General features: G+C 35.6%; 1 protein-coding gene across 1 annotated transcript; it reads right to left on the bottom strand.

Moving 5' to 3' along the window:
* Positions 1-1,076: 1,076 nt before the first annotated feature.
* Positions 1,077-22,455, bottom strand: PPWD1 (peptidylprolyl isomerase domain and WD repeat containing 1). The gene is made up of 11 exons (XM_005892774.2): positions 22,241-22,455; positions 18,973-19,075; positions 16,931-17,031; positions 16,669-16,789; positions 13,025-13,472; positions 9,519-9,709; positions 8,493-8,682; positions 5,372-5,553; positions 4,099-4,180; positions 2,971-3,153; positions 1,077-1,380 (listed from the first exon to the last, which is right to left on the bottom strand). The coding sequence occupies exons 1-11, from the start codon at positions 22,428-22,430 to the stop codon at positions 1,237-1,239; spliced, it is 1,935 nt and encodes a 644-aa protein (XP_005892836.1). The 5' UTR covers positions 22,431-22,455; the 3' UTR covers positions 1,077-1,236.
* Positions 22,456-22,460: the final 5 nt, after the last annotated feature.

Here is a 22,460-nt window from a genome sequence, read left to right as displayed (position 1 = left end):
AAACAGGTCTGTTGAACATGTTCCTCCTGTAAGTTCTTAAAAGAGTTTGTTTGGAAAGTAGAAGCAGTGATTCTGAATAGTTATGAAGTAATTTATGAGGGTGAATGAAGAAATCAGTTTAAGACTTAAACTCATATTGCTCTAATTTCTACTAATCTCTTCCTTGTTAAGCAGATATTAACATTTTTACTCAATATATAGTTTTTTTGGATGATATATTTTGTAAAATGAGATACTATAACCTAAAGACAAAAATTGTTTAGCTACATTAGAAAAACGATGTGAATAGTAAATGAACTATTATACAAAACCATGGACTCAGGTATTCATTTATTCTCATTCTTTTATTTGAATAATATTTCATAATTATTCAGGAATTTAACACTTTTGACCAGAGGAACTTCCTATTTATTGAAGTTTTGCTTACCACTTACTTAGACTCTTGAGAGTCCCTTGGACTGCAAGGAGATCAAACCTGTTAGTCCTAAAGGAAATCAGTACTGAATATTCATTAGAAGGACTGATGCTGAAGCTGAAGCTCCAATCCTTTGGCCACCTGATGCGAAGAACTGACTCACTGGAAAAGACCCCGATGCCGGGAAAGATTGAAGGCAGGAGGAGAAGGGGACGACAGAGGATGAGATGGTTGAATGGTATCACCAACTCGATGGACATGAGTTTGAGCAATCTCCAGGAGTTCGTGCTGGACAGGGAAGCCTGCCGTGCTGCAGTCCATGGGATCGGAAAGAGTTGGACACAACTGAGCGACTGAACTGACTGAGTGCTCAAAACTATTTGGCTTGAAAGACAAACCTTGTAAAAAAGGAAATGGTACATCACCAAAGTTGCCCTTTATTAAGATCTAAGAAAACATGTTTCTTAAAAGAAACATTTGAGGGCAGACTATTTGGCATATTTTTAAAAAGCTGAGGAACAAATGCATACCATTCTCATTATTTAATATGGTTTTTAAGACTCTTGAGAAATTATGTATAAAGAGTGCTATTTGCCTGAGTTTTAGTCCATTTGAGTTTATCACCTCTTATGATGAGAAATACTGCAAGAAAACTCAAAGGCAGAGCTTTTAAAAAATAGCCTTTAATGAAAAATACACAAATACTGAATTCCTGAAACATGATTTGTACATTCAGCAAATCTTGAGCTTCCTTATGTAAAATAATCCTGTGTTTAATGTATGTGTATTTTTATTTATACAGACAATGAGACAAATCTATTTTACTTGACAGTAATATTTATGATGCTGACATCTTCATAGGGCTTATCTGTTTTGGGATTGACTTTGACGTTGGAGATCCTTTGTACGACTTCCATTCCTTTAGTCACTCGTCCAAACACTGTGTGCTTATTATCAAGCCAAGGCTGTATTGGAGGACAAATAGAAAATCTTGGTAAATCCTAAATTCTTAAATCACACCCACTGGATGAGCAAATTAAAAAGAATTAAACTTTGGCTTCATTTAAAAATATTTTCACTTAGCTTTTAAGAGTAGTTTCCATGTCATAATAAAAATAAAAAAGCATAGTTAAATATTTAATATCTGCATCTTTTAGATCAAAGGGAGCTGGGAGATGTTTGCTAAAGCTAAGTTTCTTTGCAGTAACGTTACCTGCTCAAGAAGCAGTCTGGAATACTTTAGGCAGCATGTGCTCTGGCATCAGAGATAGGAGTTCAGACTCTGGCTTTGCTACTTACTTGACCTTTGGCAAGTTCATCAGGTCTCACTGTTTCCTCATCTATTTTTTAAAACTAGCTTCCCTGGTGGCTCAGAAGGTAAAGAATCTGCCTGCAATGCAGGAGACTGAGGCTTGATCCCTGAGTGGGGAAGATCCCCTGGAGAAGGAAATGGCAACCCACTCCAGTATTCCTGCCTGGAGATTCCCATGGATAGAGGAGCCTGATGGGCTACAGTCCATGGGTTGCAAAGAGTTGGACATGACTGAGGGACTAACACTTTCACTTTCATAATGATACTAGAAGTATTGTGAATATTACATGAGATCATGTACCTGGAAGACAGACAGTAGTTATAAATTGTTTTCTTTATTTAATTCTAAAAAATAAAAGTTTTTGTAATTTTATAGAACTGCATAGCAGCAGAGCTAGATATTCTTACATGTATTTCATCAAAGCTACAGTGTCATTGATTAAAAAGAAACTTTGGCTTCATTTTAAAATATAATTTAAAAGATATATTTTCACTTAGAAGCTTTTAAGAGTCATTCCATGTTATAATAAAAAATAAAAAAGCTGAATGTTTAATATCTCCATCTTTTAGATCAATGGGAGCTGGAAAATGCATTCTGATTTCAGAGATAGAAAATGTGGGAAAAACTGTATTAAAATCAGGAATTCTTATACTCTCATCCTACTATTCTAAAGATGAGGAAACAAGCCCAGAGGTAGAATAATTTGTTTTGGATTGTCCAACAAATAGTGCAAAGCTGACTTAAACTCAGCTTTATTACAAACTCAGCTTTGTATTTATTATAAATAAATTATTTAATTTATTATTATTTATTGGCCCGAATTACAAAAGTACTGATTATAAAGTGAAGTCTTGTTAGGTAATTTTCCATTTTCCTTTCTAAATTGTTTTCATTTTTATATCCTAGAATATATAAATAATAAGAGAATAATAAAGCTCTCTTTTCCACTGAATTCACTCTCTTAGATCAAAGCCCATGAATCTTTGGCTTAAATTCACCTGGAAAATGCCTCCAGGTGGCTCAAGTAGAAAAGAAACTGCCTGTCAATGCAGGAGAGATAAGAGACATGGGTTCGATCCCTGAGTTGGGACGATCCCCTGGAGGAAGCATGGCAACTCACTCCAGTACTCTTGACTGGAGAATCCCATGGACAGAGGAGCCTGGCAGGCTATAGTCCTATAGCTGCAAAGAGTCGAACATGACTGAAGCGACTTGGCACACACACATGCATGTTCTACTTACTGTTGGTACTACTGTTATGAAAAACTGGGATCCATTAGTATTCGATCCAGCATTGGCCATGCTGAGTGTATATGGTCTGTCATGTCGTAATGTTGAATGAAATTCATCTTCAAATTCTCCTCCCCATATACTTTCTCCTCCCATACCAGTACCTGTTGGATCTCCTGTCTGAATCATGAAGCCCTTAACAGAAAGTAGACAAAGTAGTATTACACATATTACATATATGTATGCTTTGGAGTCGTATATTTGTCAAGAGTGCTTTATATTCAATAAAATCTTAATATGTCATTCTATAAACTGGTTTTAAAGTAAACCCTTGGTTATACTTTAGATTATGTATTTTCATTGCATAACTGCCACCTTATCTCGATGATGGAAACAAAAATGTAAAGGTCTTTCCATTTATAGACAGGCACTATCTCACTCAGTAACTAAAGCCAATTAATAGTGTAGATAAGTTTTAGGATCTTGTTTAATGTGTTAGGTCTTACATAATTGGCCCACTCTTTTCTCTCCCCTTTCCCTAGACACTCTGAATGTCCTAGTCAGTCACTTCACTAATTCCTTCAGAACTCTGAAATCTAATTTTTCCTTCTGATATTTCTTCTGCCATTTCTGACCTGCCAGTAATCAAGAACTACCTCACTGCTCCTTACATTTCATGGAATGTCGCTCAACAAAATCCTGGGCTGAATTCATTCTGTTCATCAGGTATTAGTGGTAGTTTTCACAGATAAAAGTGGCAACATAGCTCTTCTAATACTTAATCTTCTAGATCTAGACCTTATCTAGCTACTAGAAACAGGTTACCTTGGCTACTGATTTTATCTCAGCAAGACCCTTTACTCATTACCTGATCCTTCGTTTTAACTGCTGACAAAAGACTGCTGCAGTGTTTCTAAAAAGGCTACCCTGCTAGCTACCTTTTTAGAAAATCAAGGATACCTGTTCCTATCCTTGATTTTATATCTGATTTTCATGATCACCCATTATTCTTTTGACTTCCATAGTCCATTTTTCCTATTCCTAATAAATTGCTAAGTGTGAATGAGATTCCTTAGGTTCTAAACCTCATTATACAATAACATACTTTTCCTTAAATCATATAAAATTTGCATAACTTACCTTAATTATGCGGTGAAATGTGTGTCCATTATAATAACCATTTCTGCTGTGAACACAGAAATTTTCCACGGTCTTAGGGCACCTAGTGAGACATATATTAAAAATATGAAAATTTAATGGAGCATCTTCGGAAAGTTTTCTTTGTAGTTTGGCTTCCCAATGGTATTTTCAGAATCTTCTGAATGTTTCAGGACAGTCTTTTTTTCCATAATTTCTTCTGATCTCAGCAGAAGCAAGAGTTGACAGGGTATATAGGCAGTAGCCTGTTCTTATAGTTTATATAATACACCATCTTTCTATCACAACTGCTTATTTTACTTGAATTTGAGAGTATTTAGGTTCCAAAGTCATTTAGTATTTTTAAAAAATATAACCATAGCACCATAACCCATTGTATATAGTTTCTGGGAAAGGTAATTTTCTTATAAAAACAATGTTATAGTATGGTGACATTTCCTGACCAAGGACTTATTCACTGCTATGACAGCTACTAAATTTAATAAACTTTAAATGATAGTCACACACTCAGATACACTTTCTAAATAATATTAACTAATCTCATGAGATGATTTAATACTGTATATTATCATATAATAGCTCCCAATGCTGAGAATGGCAGAGAATCAAGAGAATCTTGTACCAACCACATCAGGGAATAGGCTTAGTGGATGCATGGGTTCTGAATACTTAAAATGAGATAGTCCAAGTGTCTAGAATTGCCTAGTTTTTTGTCTGGTGTCAAGATATGGTAAAATATTAGACATAAAACATTCATATCAAAATAACAAAGTACTTTTAAATCAAGGCACTGTACAAGATGTCTTCTTTTGGATCAAGAATAACCAGTCGTATTGCATTGTATTTGGTATTGTTTGTGCATTCTACAAACTCAAATGTCAGGAAGGAAAAGTAATTATCCACCCCTTAAAGATTTGAGAGGAAAGCCAGTTATAACAAGTGAGCCACAAAACCTATAGTTGGCATGTGTAGTGGATGGTAGCGGTAATATACATTTGTGTGTCAATCTATAGTTTACATTTAGCACTGTCATATCTACTATTTGTCATAATAATAAACCTGTGAAATATGTTTATGTATATATAAGATTTTCACATTTCCTAATGTAACAATTATCAGAGAGCTTAGGAAAGATGCTTTATCTAACAGTTCAATTTTTCAAAATATCTTAAGTCAAAATAACAAGAAGTTGCAGTTTCTTCAAATATATACATTTACACTGGTATTTATTTATGACAACAGAAACAGTACATACTCAACAGGAAAGAGTTTGATGTGAATGTCTCCCATGCTTGTGTGGATAATGGCACTATCTGACACTCGTTTAGGTCCCTCAGCTTGAGTAGCTGCCATGACTTCTTCTTTAGAAGGTTTCTCATTAAAAACATCTCGGTCAGAATCTGCACTTTTTGTATCTTCTGGTTCTCGTTTAGTAAACTCAAGGAGGAAAATAAAAAGTGAGTAAATCAATTAAATTTTTCATCTGGTTAAAGTTTATGAACAAGAAAATTGCATTTCTAATGAAGTATTTGAGGAAACTAAGAATTTACATCAGAATAAATGCTTATTTATGGAATTGCTTCCAATCATAGGACGTGCAAGGCAGCTAAATTTCTACATTTGCCTAATGAGAAAATTCATATGATGAAGATGAATGATTTCAAATGGAATTTAATTTCTTTTTTGGTGAAATTTTTTGAGTACCCATTTAAAAACAGGCAGCTTTGAGGTAGCTCTCTGCTCTGCCTTCTAGTATGTCCTACCTAACCTGCCATCTATTGCTTACTTTTCACTATTTAGATTGCCTGAATTTGAACTATAGTTTGCCACTTAACTAGTTACATGACTTTGGGGAAGTAAATTCATTACTTTCATTTCCTTACTCATAAAAGAGGATGATAATAAAAACTACCTCAAAATGACACCTGATATGAAGATTAAATGAAGGATATAAAGTGTTTAGAGATAATGCCTGACACATAAGGCAATATATACATATTAATAATTGTTATTACTGTGAACAGGACCTGGTGCTGGCAGGATGAGGATTCAAAGATCAATCAGCAGTGGACCTTGACCTCCTCTTTTGTTTTTTTTTGACGGAGTCCCATCTGATCTATCTAAACCTTGAAGCTTGGAAGAAAGGATGTATAGTACATTTTGAGTGAAGCAGAAATCTCAGGATCCTCAAGGTCTACAGAGAATTGAGAAAAAACTTTCAGTTGTAAAATTCTGGACTTCTAAAGGCCTATTTCTTTTATTTGACTCTCAGTAAGCAGAAATCTGGAGAAGGTGATGGCACCCCACTCCAGTACTCTTGCCTGGAAAATCCCATGGATGGAGGAGCCCTGTAGGCTGCAGTCCATGTGGTTGCTCAGAGTTGGACACGACCCACTCCAGTATTCTTGCCTGGAGAATCCCAGGGACAGGGGAGCCTGGTGGGCTGCTGTCTATGGGGTCGCACAGAGTCGGACACGACTGAAGCGACTTAGCAGCAGCAGCAGCAACAAGCAGAAATCTTCTCTCCCTAAGAAAGGTGGATATTAACTGAGCTCCAGAAAGGTAAATCTAGTGCCCAGACTCTGTTTTGCCTAACGTCAGTCCTTGGTCTACTTGGATCGATTCCAGACTAAGAATCAACTAAGCCAGGTTGTCACTGCTTTAGCATATTATTCTCCAGTTACCAAAGAATGACATGTCTGTTTCACTACTTAATTATATGAATTTTTAAAATTATCTTGATTTAGTTCACATATAGAACTATTAAAGTTCAAATTTAATACAATTTTACTTTTATTTTATGGTACTGGATTTGCAAAAAGGGATATAACATTTGCATATATGAATACCATTTTAGTTTTATTTAAGAATATGTACATCTAATAATCCATGAAAATGTTAGCAGTATAAATACTCAGTGAGTGACTTTTTTATTTTTCTATTTCTTCAGAGCTTCTAAGGAACGTGTGGTTTAATCAACAAACATAAACTCTGGGGAAAGACAATTTTTAAATAAAATGGAAAATTAAATTTAGTGTATATTAAGAATTATCTTTTATGATTTTTTTTTACCTTCAAAACAGTTAAATTATAGGTAATAACAAGTATTTTTCTTTAACATATATATTAATAAATCTTCAGCAGTGAATTTGAAAGTTTACAAGCAAAATTCTTATCTTAAAAGAATATATCCATTTTAGGCTAAAAGCTTGGCTGGAGTAGATAAACTGCTATTTCCCACATTTACCAAATGCTGATAACCTTTAGAGCATCACAGCTGCTTGTAAATTGTCAGATGAATGAATGAGTATCCTATAATGGGTCAGACAATTCACCAAACTCTGGAGTTTGGTATGTGAAGAAAACATAGTGCTCTGTATTTATGGATTTTATATTATCTTGAGGAAGAGAGGACAGTGTCAGGGACCCCTCCCCACCCCCCCAAAATCACTAAATTATTCCAAAAAGTGTGACATGTACACATGCAGGCACACCTATTCCAGACTTGATGTCAGGAGAGGGCTTCCAAGTTGGGATCTGAAATATGAAGAGGAACTGGGGAGAGGTTTGTGGCTGACAGAAGGAATAACCTGTGCAAACACCACCAAGTAAAAATAACATCAAGTCCTGCAAATGGGATCAAGTTCAGTATAGCCAATGAACTAAAAATGAAGAAAGATAAACTAGGAGAGTGGTTAATGTATTAGACAGCTGGGGAGTCATTTAAGGATTTTAGGCAAAAAAATAATTACACCTGGGTTTTGGAAAGTCTCTAAGCGTGAAAGACAGATACAGACGCAGAGGTCTCTACACTTTAGATTTTTCTGCTTGACTGAACAAAATTAGAACAGTGTTACTCCTAGATAGCTTAGTAGTTTGATTTTGAGCCCAATCATACTTAACATGCAAAGTACTTTTAATTTTTCAGAAAAAAAATATCTCTCAGGAATGTACACCACAGTAGCATCATTACAATGGAATCAAAAGGTGAAAAAAGATTTGTATCTAGAGAAGGAAATGTGCAAGTCATGTTGAAGAGTAAAAGATGAATAATACTAAAACAGAAGAATTTTTAAAAGTCCACAGGAAAATCAATTTTGGATGCAATTATTACCACAGCCACTTACTTCCTATTGTCTTAGACAGCACAAGTTGTAGAAGCTAGGTTGAAAACTTGTTCAAAACCGGATATAAAACAGTACAGAAATACTTAAACAAACCCTAGTTAAAGATTCTACAATACTAATGTTATAAGATGGGGTTGTTTAGAAAGTCTATTATGGCCAACATTCTCTTCAGTTGAAAGCACAAGTTAAAAAAATAAAACTCCAATCAAACTGGAAGAAACATCTCTTGGTATTGATACTTCCACATACCATATAAAATCTATTCTTTTTGAAGGATGTACAGACTATTGTTGGGTCAGCTTGAATATTCTGAAGAACGGGGTTTTCAGAAGCTTTCATTTCTATAGTAGTTGCAGCACGATGTTTTTTGGCTATTCCCTGGAACAAAGCCAATTGCATCACTCTAATATTTTCTTGCTTGCCTAAGATCCGCACACACCTGGAAAATACATATAATAAAATTATCAGGATTAACTCCAATTATACCAACTTTGCAGATAAAAGCTAGGAATCAACTATCTTTTATTTTTGTACAAAATAACCAGTAAAAGGTTTTTAAAAAGTATTTTTCTGCCTCTCCCACTCCCCCAAAAAACTTATTTTAAATTGGTAGGTATTTATAATTTTCAGATTAAAAAAAATAATTCAGTTAAACAGTTTTAACCTATCCCTATCGTTTTAATCTTTCTTCAAGCCTTCAAAGATTCTGTATTGCCAAGAACTACAATATAAATTTGTTTATATGTGAAAATGTACAGTACAAGACTTTTTTCCTTTAAATATACTTTAAGTTCTTTTCATTTACATTCAGTGATAGTATCTGATTATAGCAATTTTGTTCTAAGACCAAATGGGCTGTTTGCACAAAAGGCTTATTGTGGTTTCATGCATTTTAACTTCTGATTTTATGTCTAGCAGGATGTAATGCTGAATTCTGTGGTTAAAATATTTGGCAACATTTAACATGAAACGGGCTAATTTAAATCAATAAGCAAAAGACAGACTGAAACTTGTTAAAAAAAAAAACAACAACAACTTGAAACTATGCATATCTTTCTTCCATTTCTTTAACAAACATGAGTGGAAACTTTTTACATAAGATTATAAACAACCAAAAGACCACAGAAAAATCCAGTCAAAACATTTGGTTAAGTTTAGACATCTGGGACCATTCCACTTGTCTTGGAACAAACAAAACTCCCATTGTTTCCCCAAAGGAGGAAATGGTCCTTTAGAAGTAAATTTTTTAAAAGCATATGTGATATTAAAGCTTACCGGTTTGTTTCTACGTTTATAACTTTAATGCCCAGCATTGTTCCATACAGCACGAAGTGTCCAGTTTCATCAAAAACTATATTAATTAATCTTACTGCATCCACCTTCTCCAATTCACGTTCTACAGCCATCCGTCGACCAAATTCCATGTCTGGTAGCTGTTGCCTCATCTGCTGCAGTTCAGTAAACATCTAGGAAACAAACCGTTATTAACAAAAATAATGTTACATGATAAAGGGAAGGAGAATTTAAATAAAAGCAGAGTGTCCATTAATAGCCACTGACAGTATTTGGTTTACTTTTCTTTAGATATTTAATACACAACTTTCAAGATAAGGGTCATATCTTAGTTACTATGTACAGTCACACTACCAGCCTCCCCAAAGATGTGATCTTTACATTCAGTTTCCCCAACATTTAGGGCATAAAACTGCAGAAATCAAAAGTGGTTCTCTATCGTGAATGAAAAAAGGTCAGTCAGGCTTATGTCCCATCTACTACTTTTTGATCATGCTTGCATTAATAAAATCTCTGGTTTTTCTAGATGTGGAAAGAACAACAATATACGTAACTCCAGAAATGAAAAGGAGATATACGTGTTAGGGAACAACATTAGGGTTTCTTGTTGCCAGTCTCTGAACTATTATTGCTTTACTCATTTGCCAGGAATAGCCTAGATGCTAGACTACATTTTTGTAGTATGGGAGCCTTGATTATTTTGCTAGAAAGAAGATTCATTTTCGAGAAATAAAGTTTATAGATGGTCATCTGCCCATGTAAAAGTAATAAATGCTAATCTAACCTTTTAAGCACATTAGTATCTTTAAAAAAATTATTTTAATTGGAGGATAATTACTTTACAATATTGTGGTGGTTTTTGTCATATATTGACATCAATCAGCCACAGGTGTACATGTGTCCCCCCTATCCTGAACCCCCTCTCCCACCTTCCCATCCCATCCCTCTGGGTTGTCCCAGAGCACCAGCTTTGAGTGCCTTGCTTCATGCATCAAACTTGGACTGGTCATCTATTTCACATTTGGTAATATACATGTTTCAATGCTATTCTCTCAAATCGTCCCACCCTTGCCTTCTCCCTCATAGTTCAAGTCTATTCTTTACATCTGTGTCTCTTCTGCTGCCTTGCATATAGGATCATTGTTACCGTCTTTCTAAATTCCATATATATGCATTAATACACTGTATTGATGGTTTTTTTTACAATATTCTTTAATATTGCATCTCTTTAATAGCTGCATCTCTTATCATCTATCTCATCATCTCTGTATGGCCAATATGCAGTACTCCTGATTAATAAAATACCAAAAGATACAACTTCACACCATCCAATTAAATTTGTCTATTAAACTAGGACTCTTAACTAGTTAGAACCCTTAACATGGAACTATGAGATACCAGTCATTAACTAACTAGTCACTAGCATTATTACTAAATTAATTGGCATTTGCACCCCCTTTTTTGGGCAAACTCCCTCATCCTGAATCTCAACTTCTGTCCTATACTTTGCTACTGATCTTACCACAATAATCCTATAATTTCAACAAATATTAAAGACAACAATGAAATAGAGTGAATTCAACAGCTCAGAGTATATGTGTTAAATGATTTGTATCCAGAGAATAGATTTGTTTTCTTAAGGAATCTAGGAAGAGTTGCAAATTGTGAAGAGTTTTAAAATTATAGTTAAGTTGAAGCCACCATTAAAGAAAACATCACAAGGTTTCTCCTTTTCCCAAAAGCATAATGGAAAGTGATATTTTTCCAATAAGAAAATGAGTTATGAGGATAATCTGACTAGCATACAAACCTTCCCTTTTGTTTGGATTCATATTCTTTCAGGCAGCTAATTCACCCAACTTATTACCACATCGCTAATAAGGTGACAGCATTTTTGAAGTACTTAATGCAAGGAATCTATTATAAACTGGTAGCTACAAAGACTGTAGAATTGACACTGTTGTACAATAAACACTATTGTTACAAAGATTTGACCCACAGACTTTTGGAATATTCAACATAGCCATAGCAGTTAGAGAACCACAAGATGGAAACATGATGAGACTCAAATATCCACAAAACCAATTATCTTTGCATGGATAAAAACTCATTCTAGAGCTACATGCTCTAATAAATACTTCTTTTCTTCCCCCTGTTTTTTGGCTATGCCAAAAGGCATTCAGGATCTTCATTCTCCAACCAGGGATTGAACCCATGTCCCCCTGCAATGGAAGTGCTGTGTCTTAAACACTGGACCACTAGCAAAGTCCCAATAAATTCTTGTTAACAGTTTTGTGTCAGGTATCATTCTTAGTGCTGGAGATTCAATCACAAGCAAAACATACAGGACCATAAATGACACACAGTTTAATCTACTGGGGGAGGGGGGTGATACACATTAATCAAATAATAAGACCAAATGTTCTAAAAGAAAATAAATAGTGATACACTACCACATTAAAAAAAGACTGGAAGAATAGTGGAAGATCACTGGGGAAATGATTCTTTGAGATTTGAAGGATGAGTTCAATAGGTAAGGGGAGGAATAAGGATTAATGGGACTAGGGGTCACTCCAAGCAGGAGGGACAGCATATGCAAAGGCGCTGTGGTGGGAGACGTAGTCAAGAAACTGAAAGAAGGCCTGACTGGGTACAGCAGAGGCAGGGAGGGAGGTGAATTACAGCAGGTTGAAGTGGAAGGGAGGGGTACAATATGGTAGGCCATGATTTTGGTCTCCCTCCTAAAAACAACAGGTAGTCACTGAAAGAGTCAAAGGATGACATGATAAGATAATGTGTTTTGAAAAGATTCCTCTGGGTGGAGCATGGAGAACAGGTCAGGAAGAAGTTAGAATAGATATAGGGAGTAGGCCATGCAATAGGCCAGGCAACAGATTATGAGCTATGGTAGTCACAGCTGTGCTAAAAGGAAATGTATGTATTTAAAGTATATGTAGAAAGTAAAATTGATAGGACTCATGATGAATTAAATAGATGGGTAAGGAAAAACAGTTAAAGATGACTCAGATTTCTGGCTTGTGCTAGCAGATACATATTGGTGCCATTCATGAAGACAGCAAAAATAAAAAAATAAAAGGATAGGGCCAGGTCTGTTTATAATAGAAGGCTGGAGAAATAAATTTTTAAGTAGTCATATAGAAGGCAGGAGTGAAAAGAATGAGAAGAGAAGGAAGCCTAGCATGGGTTTTGAGGATCTCAAAAGAATGTGCTTTCAAACAACAAAACTACAAAAACAGCCACGTAAGTGTAAGAAAAACTGGCTCAGAAAATATCACATCATAAACCTACAGAAGAGAGTTTTAAAGAGTAAAAATGCAAGACAGCAGACAAACAGTATCTTTAATGTGATAAGTAAATTAATCATCAATCTAAATGTCCATGTCCAGAAAAAAAATCTTTTAAGAAATAGCACAAACTAAAGACATTTTCAGAAAAGTAAAATATGATCAAATTTATATGGCACTTACACTTAGTGATTCATCAAAAACTCTCATGAGTTTTCCAGTTAAGAATCTGAAAATTCTAACTTTTCTGTCAGAACCAATAGTGGCTAATTTCTTCCCATCAGGTGAAAAACATATGCTGGTTGGATAGGCCTTGCACTTGGCAAATTCATATAAATCTGTGTCAGTTTTATATTCCCAGTTCACATTTTTGGGGAATTTATACTCATAAGGAGGACCGGTCCAGTATTCAATCATTCCAGATTTGTCAGAAGACACTACTGCTTTGTAAACAGGGTTTAGCCGTATCTGAGTAAGAGGTGATGTATGGAGTTTGTCAAAGATATGCAGTGGCTGGTTATCTCCTCGACCATCATAAATGAAAATTTTTCCTGTACTTTTCTCAGAAGCAGCAACTGAAGATATGGCATCCCCCGGGCAATAGATCCACTCACACTGTCCAGGGAAATACCTAAAATAGTAAAGAATTGAGGGGGATAAGAAGAGGCCAAAGCAAGTCATAAGCATCCTTACTCATTCCCATCACCAAAAAACGTCCCCGCCAGCGATTCAGCCAGTTTTAGATTCTTTGATCAAACGTAGCAGCAAGATACAGAACAGGGAAGAATAGGAAAAGTTACTAATTTTTCTCCTTCTGATCTCATAAATGAATGATAATAACTTCTGAGGACTGATCAAACCACAGGAAGAGAACTCACACAGCAAGTATTTACAAGGAAACTGAAACAGACCTGGTTCTTAAAATATTCTGAGGCTTTTTTTTTTTTTGGATCTCGATGTCTCTGTCTATGTATGTGCTATTCTAAGTCACTTCAGTAGTGTCCGACTGTTTGAGGACCCAATGGACTGTAGCATGCCAGGCTCCTCTGTCCATGGGATTCTCCAGGCAAGAATACTGGAGTTGGCTGCCATGCCCAGGTCCTCCAGGGGATCTCCCCTACCCAGGGATTGGACATGCATCTCTTATGTCTCCTGCATTGGCAGGCAGGTTCTTTACCATTAGCTCCACCTGGGAAGCCCCTGTCTATATATACCTTACTTTTAAATAGGTTAGCGTGTTAGTATACTTTACAAATCCACTCTTGAAATATTTAAGGTCAAAATATTTTAGTCATGGCTTTGCTCAAAAGAAAAATGTTCAGATATCACTCTCTCATTATCAGTAGCTTGATCTTAATACTATGAGCTTTGAACACGTTACCTGATAAAGTGTAAAAGAATTGGACAAATGTAAGGCAATGGCACCCCACTCCAGTACTCGTCTGGAAAATCCCGGGGACGGAGGAGCCTGGAAGGCTACAGTCCATGGGGTCGCTGGGAGTCGGGACACGACTGAGTGACTTCACTTTCACTTTTCACTTTCATGCATTGGAGAAGGAAATGGCAACCCACTCCAGTGTTCTTGCCTGGAGAATCCAAGGGACGGGGGAGCCTGGTGGGCTGCCGTCTATGGGGTCGCACAGAGTCGGACACGACTGAAGTGACTTAGTAGTAGTAGTAATCAACATACTAAACTTATATATTCAATTGTGTGTTTTCTCCTTCAAAATCGTCAGTCTGAGAAGTTACAGTTACTCCAATGACAGAGCTGATGCTTAAAACTTTTTGAGGACTCTCAGAATTTCTATAAAATCTTAAAAGACACAGGCATAGCTTGGAGATGTTGCAGGTTTGGTTCCAGATCACAAAAATTGAAAATTGCAATAATGTGAGCCATATGGATTTTCTTTGGTTTCCCAGTGCACAATAAAAGTTTGTTTACACTACCTGTATTTCTATTGAAGTGTGCAATCACATTATGTCTAAAAAATTACATGTAGATATACATATCTTAATTTAAAAATACTTTATTGCTTAAAAAATGCTAATTATCATGTGAGGCTTCAGCCAGTTGTAATCTTTTGTAACAGTAACATCAAAGATCACTGATCACTATAACAAATATAATAATAATGAAAAATGAAATATGAGAATTACTAAATGTGAAATAATGACAGAAACTGAGCAAATGCCGTTGGAAAAATTGGTGAGTACAGACTTGCTCCATCCAGGGTTGCCACAAACTTGTTATTTGTCAAAAAAAAAAACAAAAAAACAAAACACAGTGTGTACAAAGTGCAATAAAACAAGATATGCCTGTTCTCTTTCAATACCCTGAAAGATGGCAAATGTTCAATATATGTTTGATTAAAAAAACAAACAGCTAAAGTCTGGGGAAAACAAAGCTGGGAATATGACGTATCAATAGGTATTTCTTTTTTCTATTTTTTTTTAAATTTTATTTTATTTTTAAACTTTACATAATTGTATTAGTTTTGCCAAATATCAAAGTGAATCTGCCACAGGTATACATGTGTTCCCCATCCTGAACCCTTCTCCCTCCTCCCTCCCCATACCATCCTTCTGGGTCGTCCCAGTGCACTAGCCCCAAGCATCCAGTATGGTGCATCGAACCTAGACTGGCATCTCGTTTCATACATGATATTTTACATGTATTTCTATTTGTAGTCAAAAAATAAGTTCTTATCATAAATAATGAGACTGACTTCTTTTAGTGGTTCATAAACTGGTTTTGAAGCAAATTCCCAAAAAGTACTGTCACATACTGAATTGTGTAGTTCTAATCCCTACCTCCCTCCAATTCACACGGTGAAGCCCTCATCCCCAAAGTTACTGTATCTGGAGAAAGGCTTTTAAAGAGGTAATTAAAGAGGTGAGAAAGGTGGGGCCCTAATCCAACAGGCCTTGGCCTTCTTAGAAGTGGAAGAGCAAAATATTCCCCTCTTTCCCCTGTACTTAACGAGGACAAAGTGTGAAACCCGGAAGAGTCCTCACCAGAAAACACACACTGTTGGAACATTGATTTTGGACTTTCCACCTCCAAAAGTTTTGTACTTTCCAATCTCCTCATTGGAAAAGACTCAGATGCTGGGAAAGGTTGAAGGCAGGAGGAGAAGGGGACAACAGAGGAGAGATAGTTGGATGGCATCACTGACTCGGTGGACATGAGTTTGAGTGGGCTCCGGGAGTTGGTGATGGATAGGGAAGCCTGGCGTGCTGCAGTCAATGGGGTCGCAAAGAGTTGGACACAACTGAGCAACTGAACTGAACTGAACCTCCGGAAGTGTGAGAAAATATATTTCTGTTGCTTAAGCTACACATCCCATGGTATTCAGTTTAATTTCGTTACTGTACAGTCTAACCACATAGTTTGGGTATCAATATACTTTAAAGTTTAAAATCACCAAGAATTCCAAAAATGCGCGTAAGCCTTATAAAAACACAATGCTATATTACTGAAATAAGCATTACTAGGAAGTTAATTTAAATGCCAGTAAATCAGACATGATGGATGCTCATTAAATTATTAAGTAGTGTAAAATGGATATAATTAATCCTTGTTATGGTGCTACTTGGACATTTCTGTTGTAATTAATGACAAAACTCACAGCAGAAGCCCACAAACAACATCATAACAAAGATTCATAATACTTAATTTTCCCAAACAAAATCTAAAGGCACATTTTTAATGGAATGGTAATATATTCTGTTTAGAAATACCTATGAAATGGTGAAGTTTAGTTCAAGAATTCTTTCATTAGGTTAAAAATATATATATATATAAACACACTTTAAAAAAGACTCACCCAAGCTTCAGCATATTGATCATGTCAAAGTTCACTACATCAAACACCTTCATTGCTTTATCATCACCCACGGAACAGAATAAAGCTCCCTCAGAGCTAACCGCAATACTCTCAATAACTCCTATTTAAAGAAACCAAATCAAAACATTCTAGTAAACATAAAAGAAATGGATATAATTAAAAGGAAACAAAAATTTAAAAAGAAACTTTAATCAATACAGTTGAAATGAGAGCCAAAAAACAAAAGAAGTGAAATTCTTACCTAGGTGACTACGGAAATGTTTAACAAATTCAATTCCCTCTTCTATTTTTTTCCAGAATTTAACATGTCCATCATGACTAGCAGTAATAATAAAGTCTGTCCTGCATAAAAAATTGTAGAAGTTACTTTCTAAAACAGATGCAAAAAATCACTTTGTGCCCCGAAGCCAAATATTTACTGAGAATCTTGGACTCTTAAATAACAGATTACAAAAAAAAATCTTCCTTTATACAAACCACTGTATCACTGTATTAGGGTAGACATAACATTGCAAAATTTGAAGCTCTTTTCTGGATATCATAACAGCTACTGCTGCACTAATCTTATTTATTTTTTACTGGTGTATAATTGCTGTATGCCAGTTGTGTTGTGTTAGTTTCTGCTGTACAGCAAAGTGAATTAGGTATATGTAAACATGTTCAATATATCCCCTCTTTGTCACCACAGAGCACTAAAAAGTTCCGTGCTACACTAATTTTAAATTTAAGAGCTAGGATCAGGATTGAGGTAATCTTGACATTAAAAAAGCCTCACAAGGAATCACTAGATCATAGAGTCCTTTAATGCTAAAATTACCCCACAGGCAGTCTTCTCACAGGGAAAATGTACTACCTTTCAGAAGGTGATAAATAATTAAATCCCAACATACTACTCACATATAAAGCAAAACTCAATGTAAGTTTGTTTCAGATATTATCCAAGGTATTTTGGTTAAGTACCAACATTTTGTACAGTATAGCCTCTCATCAATTATATAAAAATAGAAACCATTTGTTGAAAGCTATTAAATGTTGAGTACTCTACATACATTATCTTAGTTATAACCATCTTTACAACAACTCTATAAGGTGAATATTTTTCACCATCTTTTTAAAAAATAGGAAATAGTTTAAAAATTTTAAATGTATTTGCCCCAGGTCTGTAGCTGGAGAAGAGCATTCAATATTGGGTTTGCCTAACTTCAAAACACTAGGTTTCTATAAAATCTTCAAAAATCTTTCCATTATAGTCTGCTGCCTTAGGTTAAACAAAGAAACCTGGAGTGATAGAAAGCTAGTCCTATATGCTGACTTATTAACTGACAACTTTCTACTAGGAAAAGAGCTAAGATTTGGTCAAAATTATCCCATATAAGGAATATAAAGATATTTAAATCTTTTAATTGTCTCCAAGAGATCAAGAATAAACTGATCCAAACAGCAAAGTAAATCATCTACTTCTTTCCATACTCACTGCCAATATCATCTCAGCCACCATCCTAATTCATCTATGATTACTGTATTAGCCTCCTAATTGCTTTCTCTGTATCCATTCTTGCTGTGTTTGAATCCATTCATTTCACCACAACCACAGTGATCTTGAAGTCTACACACACACACAGACACATGTATACACATATGTGATGTTATTCTCCCAATCAGGTTCAAAATCTATACAAGAAATAGAACACTGTGGGATTTCTTGCCTTTTTTTCTCCAGCCTCAACTACCACTTAAACCCCTCTAAACCTGTTTCCTTATCTAGAAAATGTAGATGGATACTTAAGACTGTTAAGATAAATGGGACAATTAATGAAAAAGCCTTGATACAGGACCTAGACATAATATGAGCTCAACAAAGAGCAGAGTATTACTATTCCTTCTACAAAACCCTATTCAGGTATTTTAAAGGTTCTCTGACATTTCCAGAATGTCTTGGATCTCATCATTTTCCCTATTTGTACTGAAAAGGCCAGCTACCAATTACTCCCAAATTAACTAATATACTCTCCTTCACGGAAACTCTGACACTACCTGGATTATCCCCTATTGGCATCTGTCTCCAAAACACATGTACACAAACTAGGGAATTTGGTCTTAGAGAATGCATCTTTGTATGATAGAGGAAAGAGCATGTAGGTCTTTATTTAACAAATTATTTCAAAACCTATGGAATGAAATAGAAATCCTCAATATCCTAAAGCTACTTCTACAATTCACCTCAAAACTGAAGTATTTAAAAAAAACAATAAACTTTTCAGAAAAAAATACAGACAGACTTACTTGGTGCACACCACATGGGTGATAACATCTCTATGCATGTAACTGCGCTCATACATGGATGCACTGGGGAGATTATCAAGATAGACTTTTTCAAACTCTAGAACTAAGGGAAAAAAATAAAGAAAAATATTTTTAACAACTGGAACTAGATAATATTTTGTATTTCCTTTTAGATTTTAATTTCTCTCAATTCACACGTAATGAAAAAATATCCAGTGTCTGTTATGTCAGTTGTAACTTATTATTTCATAGTACTGAATAGCACCGTTGTTTATTTGGTCATGAATCATTCTCAGGTTTTATACATATGCTTAACTGTGTCCCAGAACTTAAGAATTGAGTGGCTCTGGCTTAATATACAAGTTCCATTAAAAGAGAAAAACCGTAAGTTTCATGAAAATATTGTAACCAACTTTCCAACCATATAGATCCAATTATTACTGCTAATTTAAATAAGTAGTAAGAGGTCAGAGGCCATCCAGAACATCTCAGTTTATCTTGAAGGCAATGATCCTCTTTGAAGTCACTGATACTAGGTTTGAGTAAATGTAATAAATGCTTAGATTTCTGGAGCTAAGAAAATCCTAGAGAATGTCCAGTTGAGTGCTTCTCAAACTTTTTCCAAGGGCAAAACATTTTTAAGAGTGGTAATCTGAGGAAATATTTCATGATATGAGCTATAAAAAATTTTACTAGTAAAAAAATGACATACCTAAAAACAACCCAATGATGGCCAAACATGCCCATATAAAGTTCGTAAATTAAGCATGATCGTTTCATGGTTTTTCATCACTGCTATTTAGCAAGCTAAAAGTTGTGTCCAACAGATTATGTCTCTCTTCATTTTCAGTTAACAGAACTTCCATTTTTATATGGGAATATTAACATCCAGCTATAGTATCTTCTTCACCTTCTCTGCAGTTAGGAGTGACTAAGTACCAATGAAATAAAAGTGGAAGTGTTGTGTAACAGTCAAGAAATCTCCCTTAAGAGTTGTGCCGTTCTTTCTTTGCCCCATCTGACAGTTTAAAACTTGGAGACAACCATCAAGGACAAACATGAGGTCCATATTCTAGTGATGTTGGGGCATTAAACTAGGAAGGAAGAACCTTTGGAGCCTCCACACCAATCCCAGACTGTCTACTTTAGGACTTTTATCTTTATTGTCATTTTGGATTTTTTTTTTATTTATTGTCATTTGGATTTTTCTGTAATATACAGCTAAATTTAATCCTGATGGATATTCCTTTTGCTGTTAGTTCACTTGTTGAACAGATATTTACTGAGAACAAACTAGGTTCCAAGGGACATGGACACGAAGAGTTAACACTGTCTTGAGAAAACCATCATTGATTGGTAGAGCCATATAGTATATGATATATATAGAGAGAGCGTCATATAAGGTAGAGCCATATAACCATTTATAGTATCTTTCTGAAAATGTGTACAAAAGCCCAATGTCCAAAGAACATGTTAAAGGGGATGGTTTCATTTCTACTAAGTTTTAAACCCTATCCTTTTAGATAAAATCTTCAGTGACATTTTCTAACATTTCATACATGTTTTTGAATTTCAACTTCTTCTTTAAACTGAATACACTACTGATTAATTTGAATAAGCATCTGTCTCAACTGTATTGTTTATAAGCTCTTTGTTTCCTAACGCTAATATCAGCACCTTGATATTTTTGGACTTTTCCATTTCCACTCATTTCCACAAAAAGGGACCTGATATCTAGTGCAAGAAAATAATTGTGAACATACACATAGTAATATTCATTCGTTCAATACTTACTGAGTACCTGCTATATGGAAAGCACTGTACCCAGCACTGGAGCAAAATAGGCATGGTCTTTGCTCTTACATGCTTACAGTCTTAACAGTGAAGAGAAACATTCATCAGACAATCACATGAATAAACATACAATTTTAAAATGTAGCAAGTCCAATGAGGAAACAATTGCTATGGAAACATTTAACTTAAAAGACTTAGCAGTAAAAAAGGTAATTGCACTTTAAGGGTGTTAAGGAACAATATTCAAAAAAGTAGCTTCTTCAAAATTTGGATACATAAAATTTTGCTGTATCTGTATCCAAATTGTATTCAAAATTTAGAACCATAAAAATGTCACTCTGATAAATACATCTCATACTTATGATCAATGTGCTTTAGAAACTCAGCCCAGACTGGAAAAGTCATAGGTTTTCCAGAGAAGGTAATAGCTGAGCTAAAGGTTGAACGACAGTAGGTTAAGGGAAGTGGGTGAGGAAAATTATTCCACCTTGTGACACCCACGTAGACATTCGCAGTTGTAAAAGGGCATGCCCCATTCTCTAGTGTTATATAGTATGGCTTGGACAAAGAGTAAGGAGGATCAAAGATTTGGGAGAGGAAGTAATGGAAATGTGCTGAAGGAGGAATCAAATCAAGGGCCTTACATGCTATACTAGGGAGTTTGGACATTGTTCTAAAAATAATGAGAAATCATTTAAAATTTTTAAGTTGGAAGAGTAATTAAAGATTTGAGCTTTCAGAAAGATCACATTTTAATGGTCTTATACGTTTAAGGAAAACATTCCAAAGAACCTGAAAAATAAGAAAATTTAATGTGACCCTTTTACCAACATCTCCCCCCTTTTTTGGACCACCCTTTTTATTTGATAAAATTTTGTCACTATTACACGCTAGTCGCAAAATGCTTCCGGCCATGATATCTCAAGAGTATGGTGTGAAAACCACAGATCTTGGTTTTTGGATGAAAAACTTGTAATCCAGGAAAGTTTTGTAATTGTCAGAAAACTCATTAGTGGTGGACTCAGGAATTAAATTATCCTTATCTATTCCTTAAGACTCTAAATAGGCACCACCTTCCCGGGTGGCCAAATACACTACCACCACTCTTCAACTAAAAACCTGAAATAGAAACGGTTTTCTTTCCCACATCTGCTAAACGGGGTTATTAAAACTTCCAACCTCATACGGCAGCTGTACGGATTAAATGAGCGGTGCCAAACACGTAAGTAATGGCAAGTTAGCTTTAGCCTCTATTGTAACAAACCAGAGATTGTTAGATACTATTAAAAAGACGCTTTACTCTGTCCAAATCACTATTTCGGAGTAGAGAACGGCCAGAAGTGAGAAGACGACCCTCTATTCCGACGACACAAATCCCCACAATCACACACCCTCCGTTTTGGGGTCTGGTTTGAACTCTCCCACTCGGGGGACACAGTATTTCGTCTCGCCCTGTGCCTGTCTCTGTAGCTACCTTTCCTCTTCTTCGCCAATGTTGCCTCTACAGGTAAAGGCCCAACCCAGCGCTCTTCATTTTCTTCTTCGTTCTCTTGAGGCACTGCCACTACCGGCTCTCGAGCGCTGAGTTCCGTTTTTTCCGGTTCCTCCGGGTCCCGGCGCCTTCTTCTTCTCAGCTGTGAATCACTACCACACTCGGCCGCCATGTTGTCCGAACCGTCAGAAAGTGCGCGACA

Source organism: Bos mutus, chromosome 20 (assembly GCF_027580195.1).
Source record: "Bos mutus isolate GX-2022 chromosome 20, NWIPB_WYAK_1.1, whole genome shotgun sequence".
In the NCBI taxonomy this organism is placed as follows: Eukaryota; Metazoa; Chordata; class Mammalia; order Artiodactyla; family Bovidae; genus Bos; species Bos mutus.
This window is presented reverse-complemented; position numbering and strand designations above follow the sequence as displayed.

Bases quoted from the DNA above. Each gene is read 5' to 3' on its own strand.
- PPWD1 (XM_005892774.2), bottom strand. From the start codon at position 22,430: ATGGCGGCCGAGTGTGGTAGTGATTCACAGCTGAGAAGAAGAAGGCGC. The intron at 8,683-9,518 runs GTAAGCTTTAAT...TGTATTTTCCAG, and splicing joins ATAAACGTAGAAACAAACCG to GTGTGTGCGGATCTTAGGCA. The intron at 1,381-2,970 runs GTAAGTAGAACA...CCTCCAATACAG, and splicing joins TCATAACAGTAGTACCAACA to CCTTGGCTTGATAATAAGCA.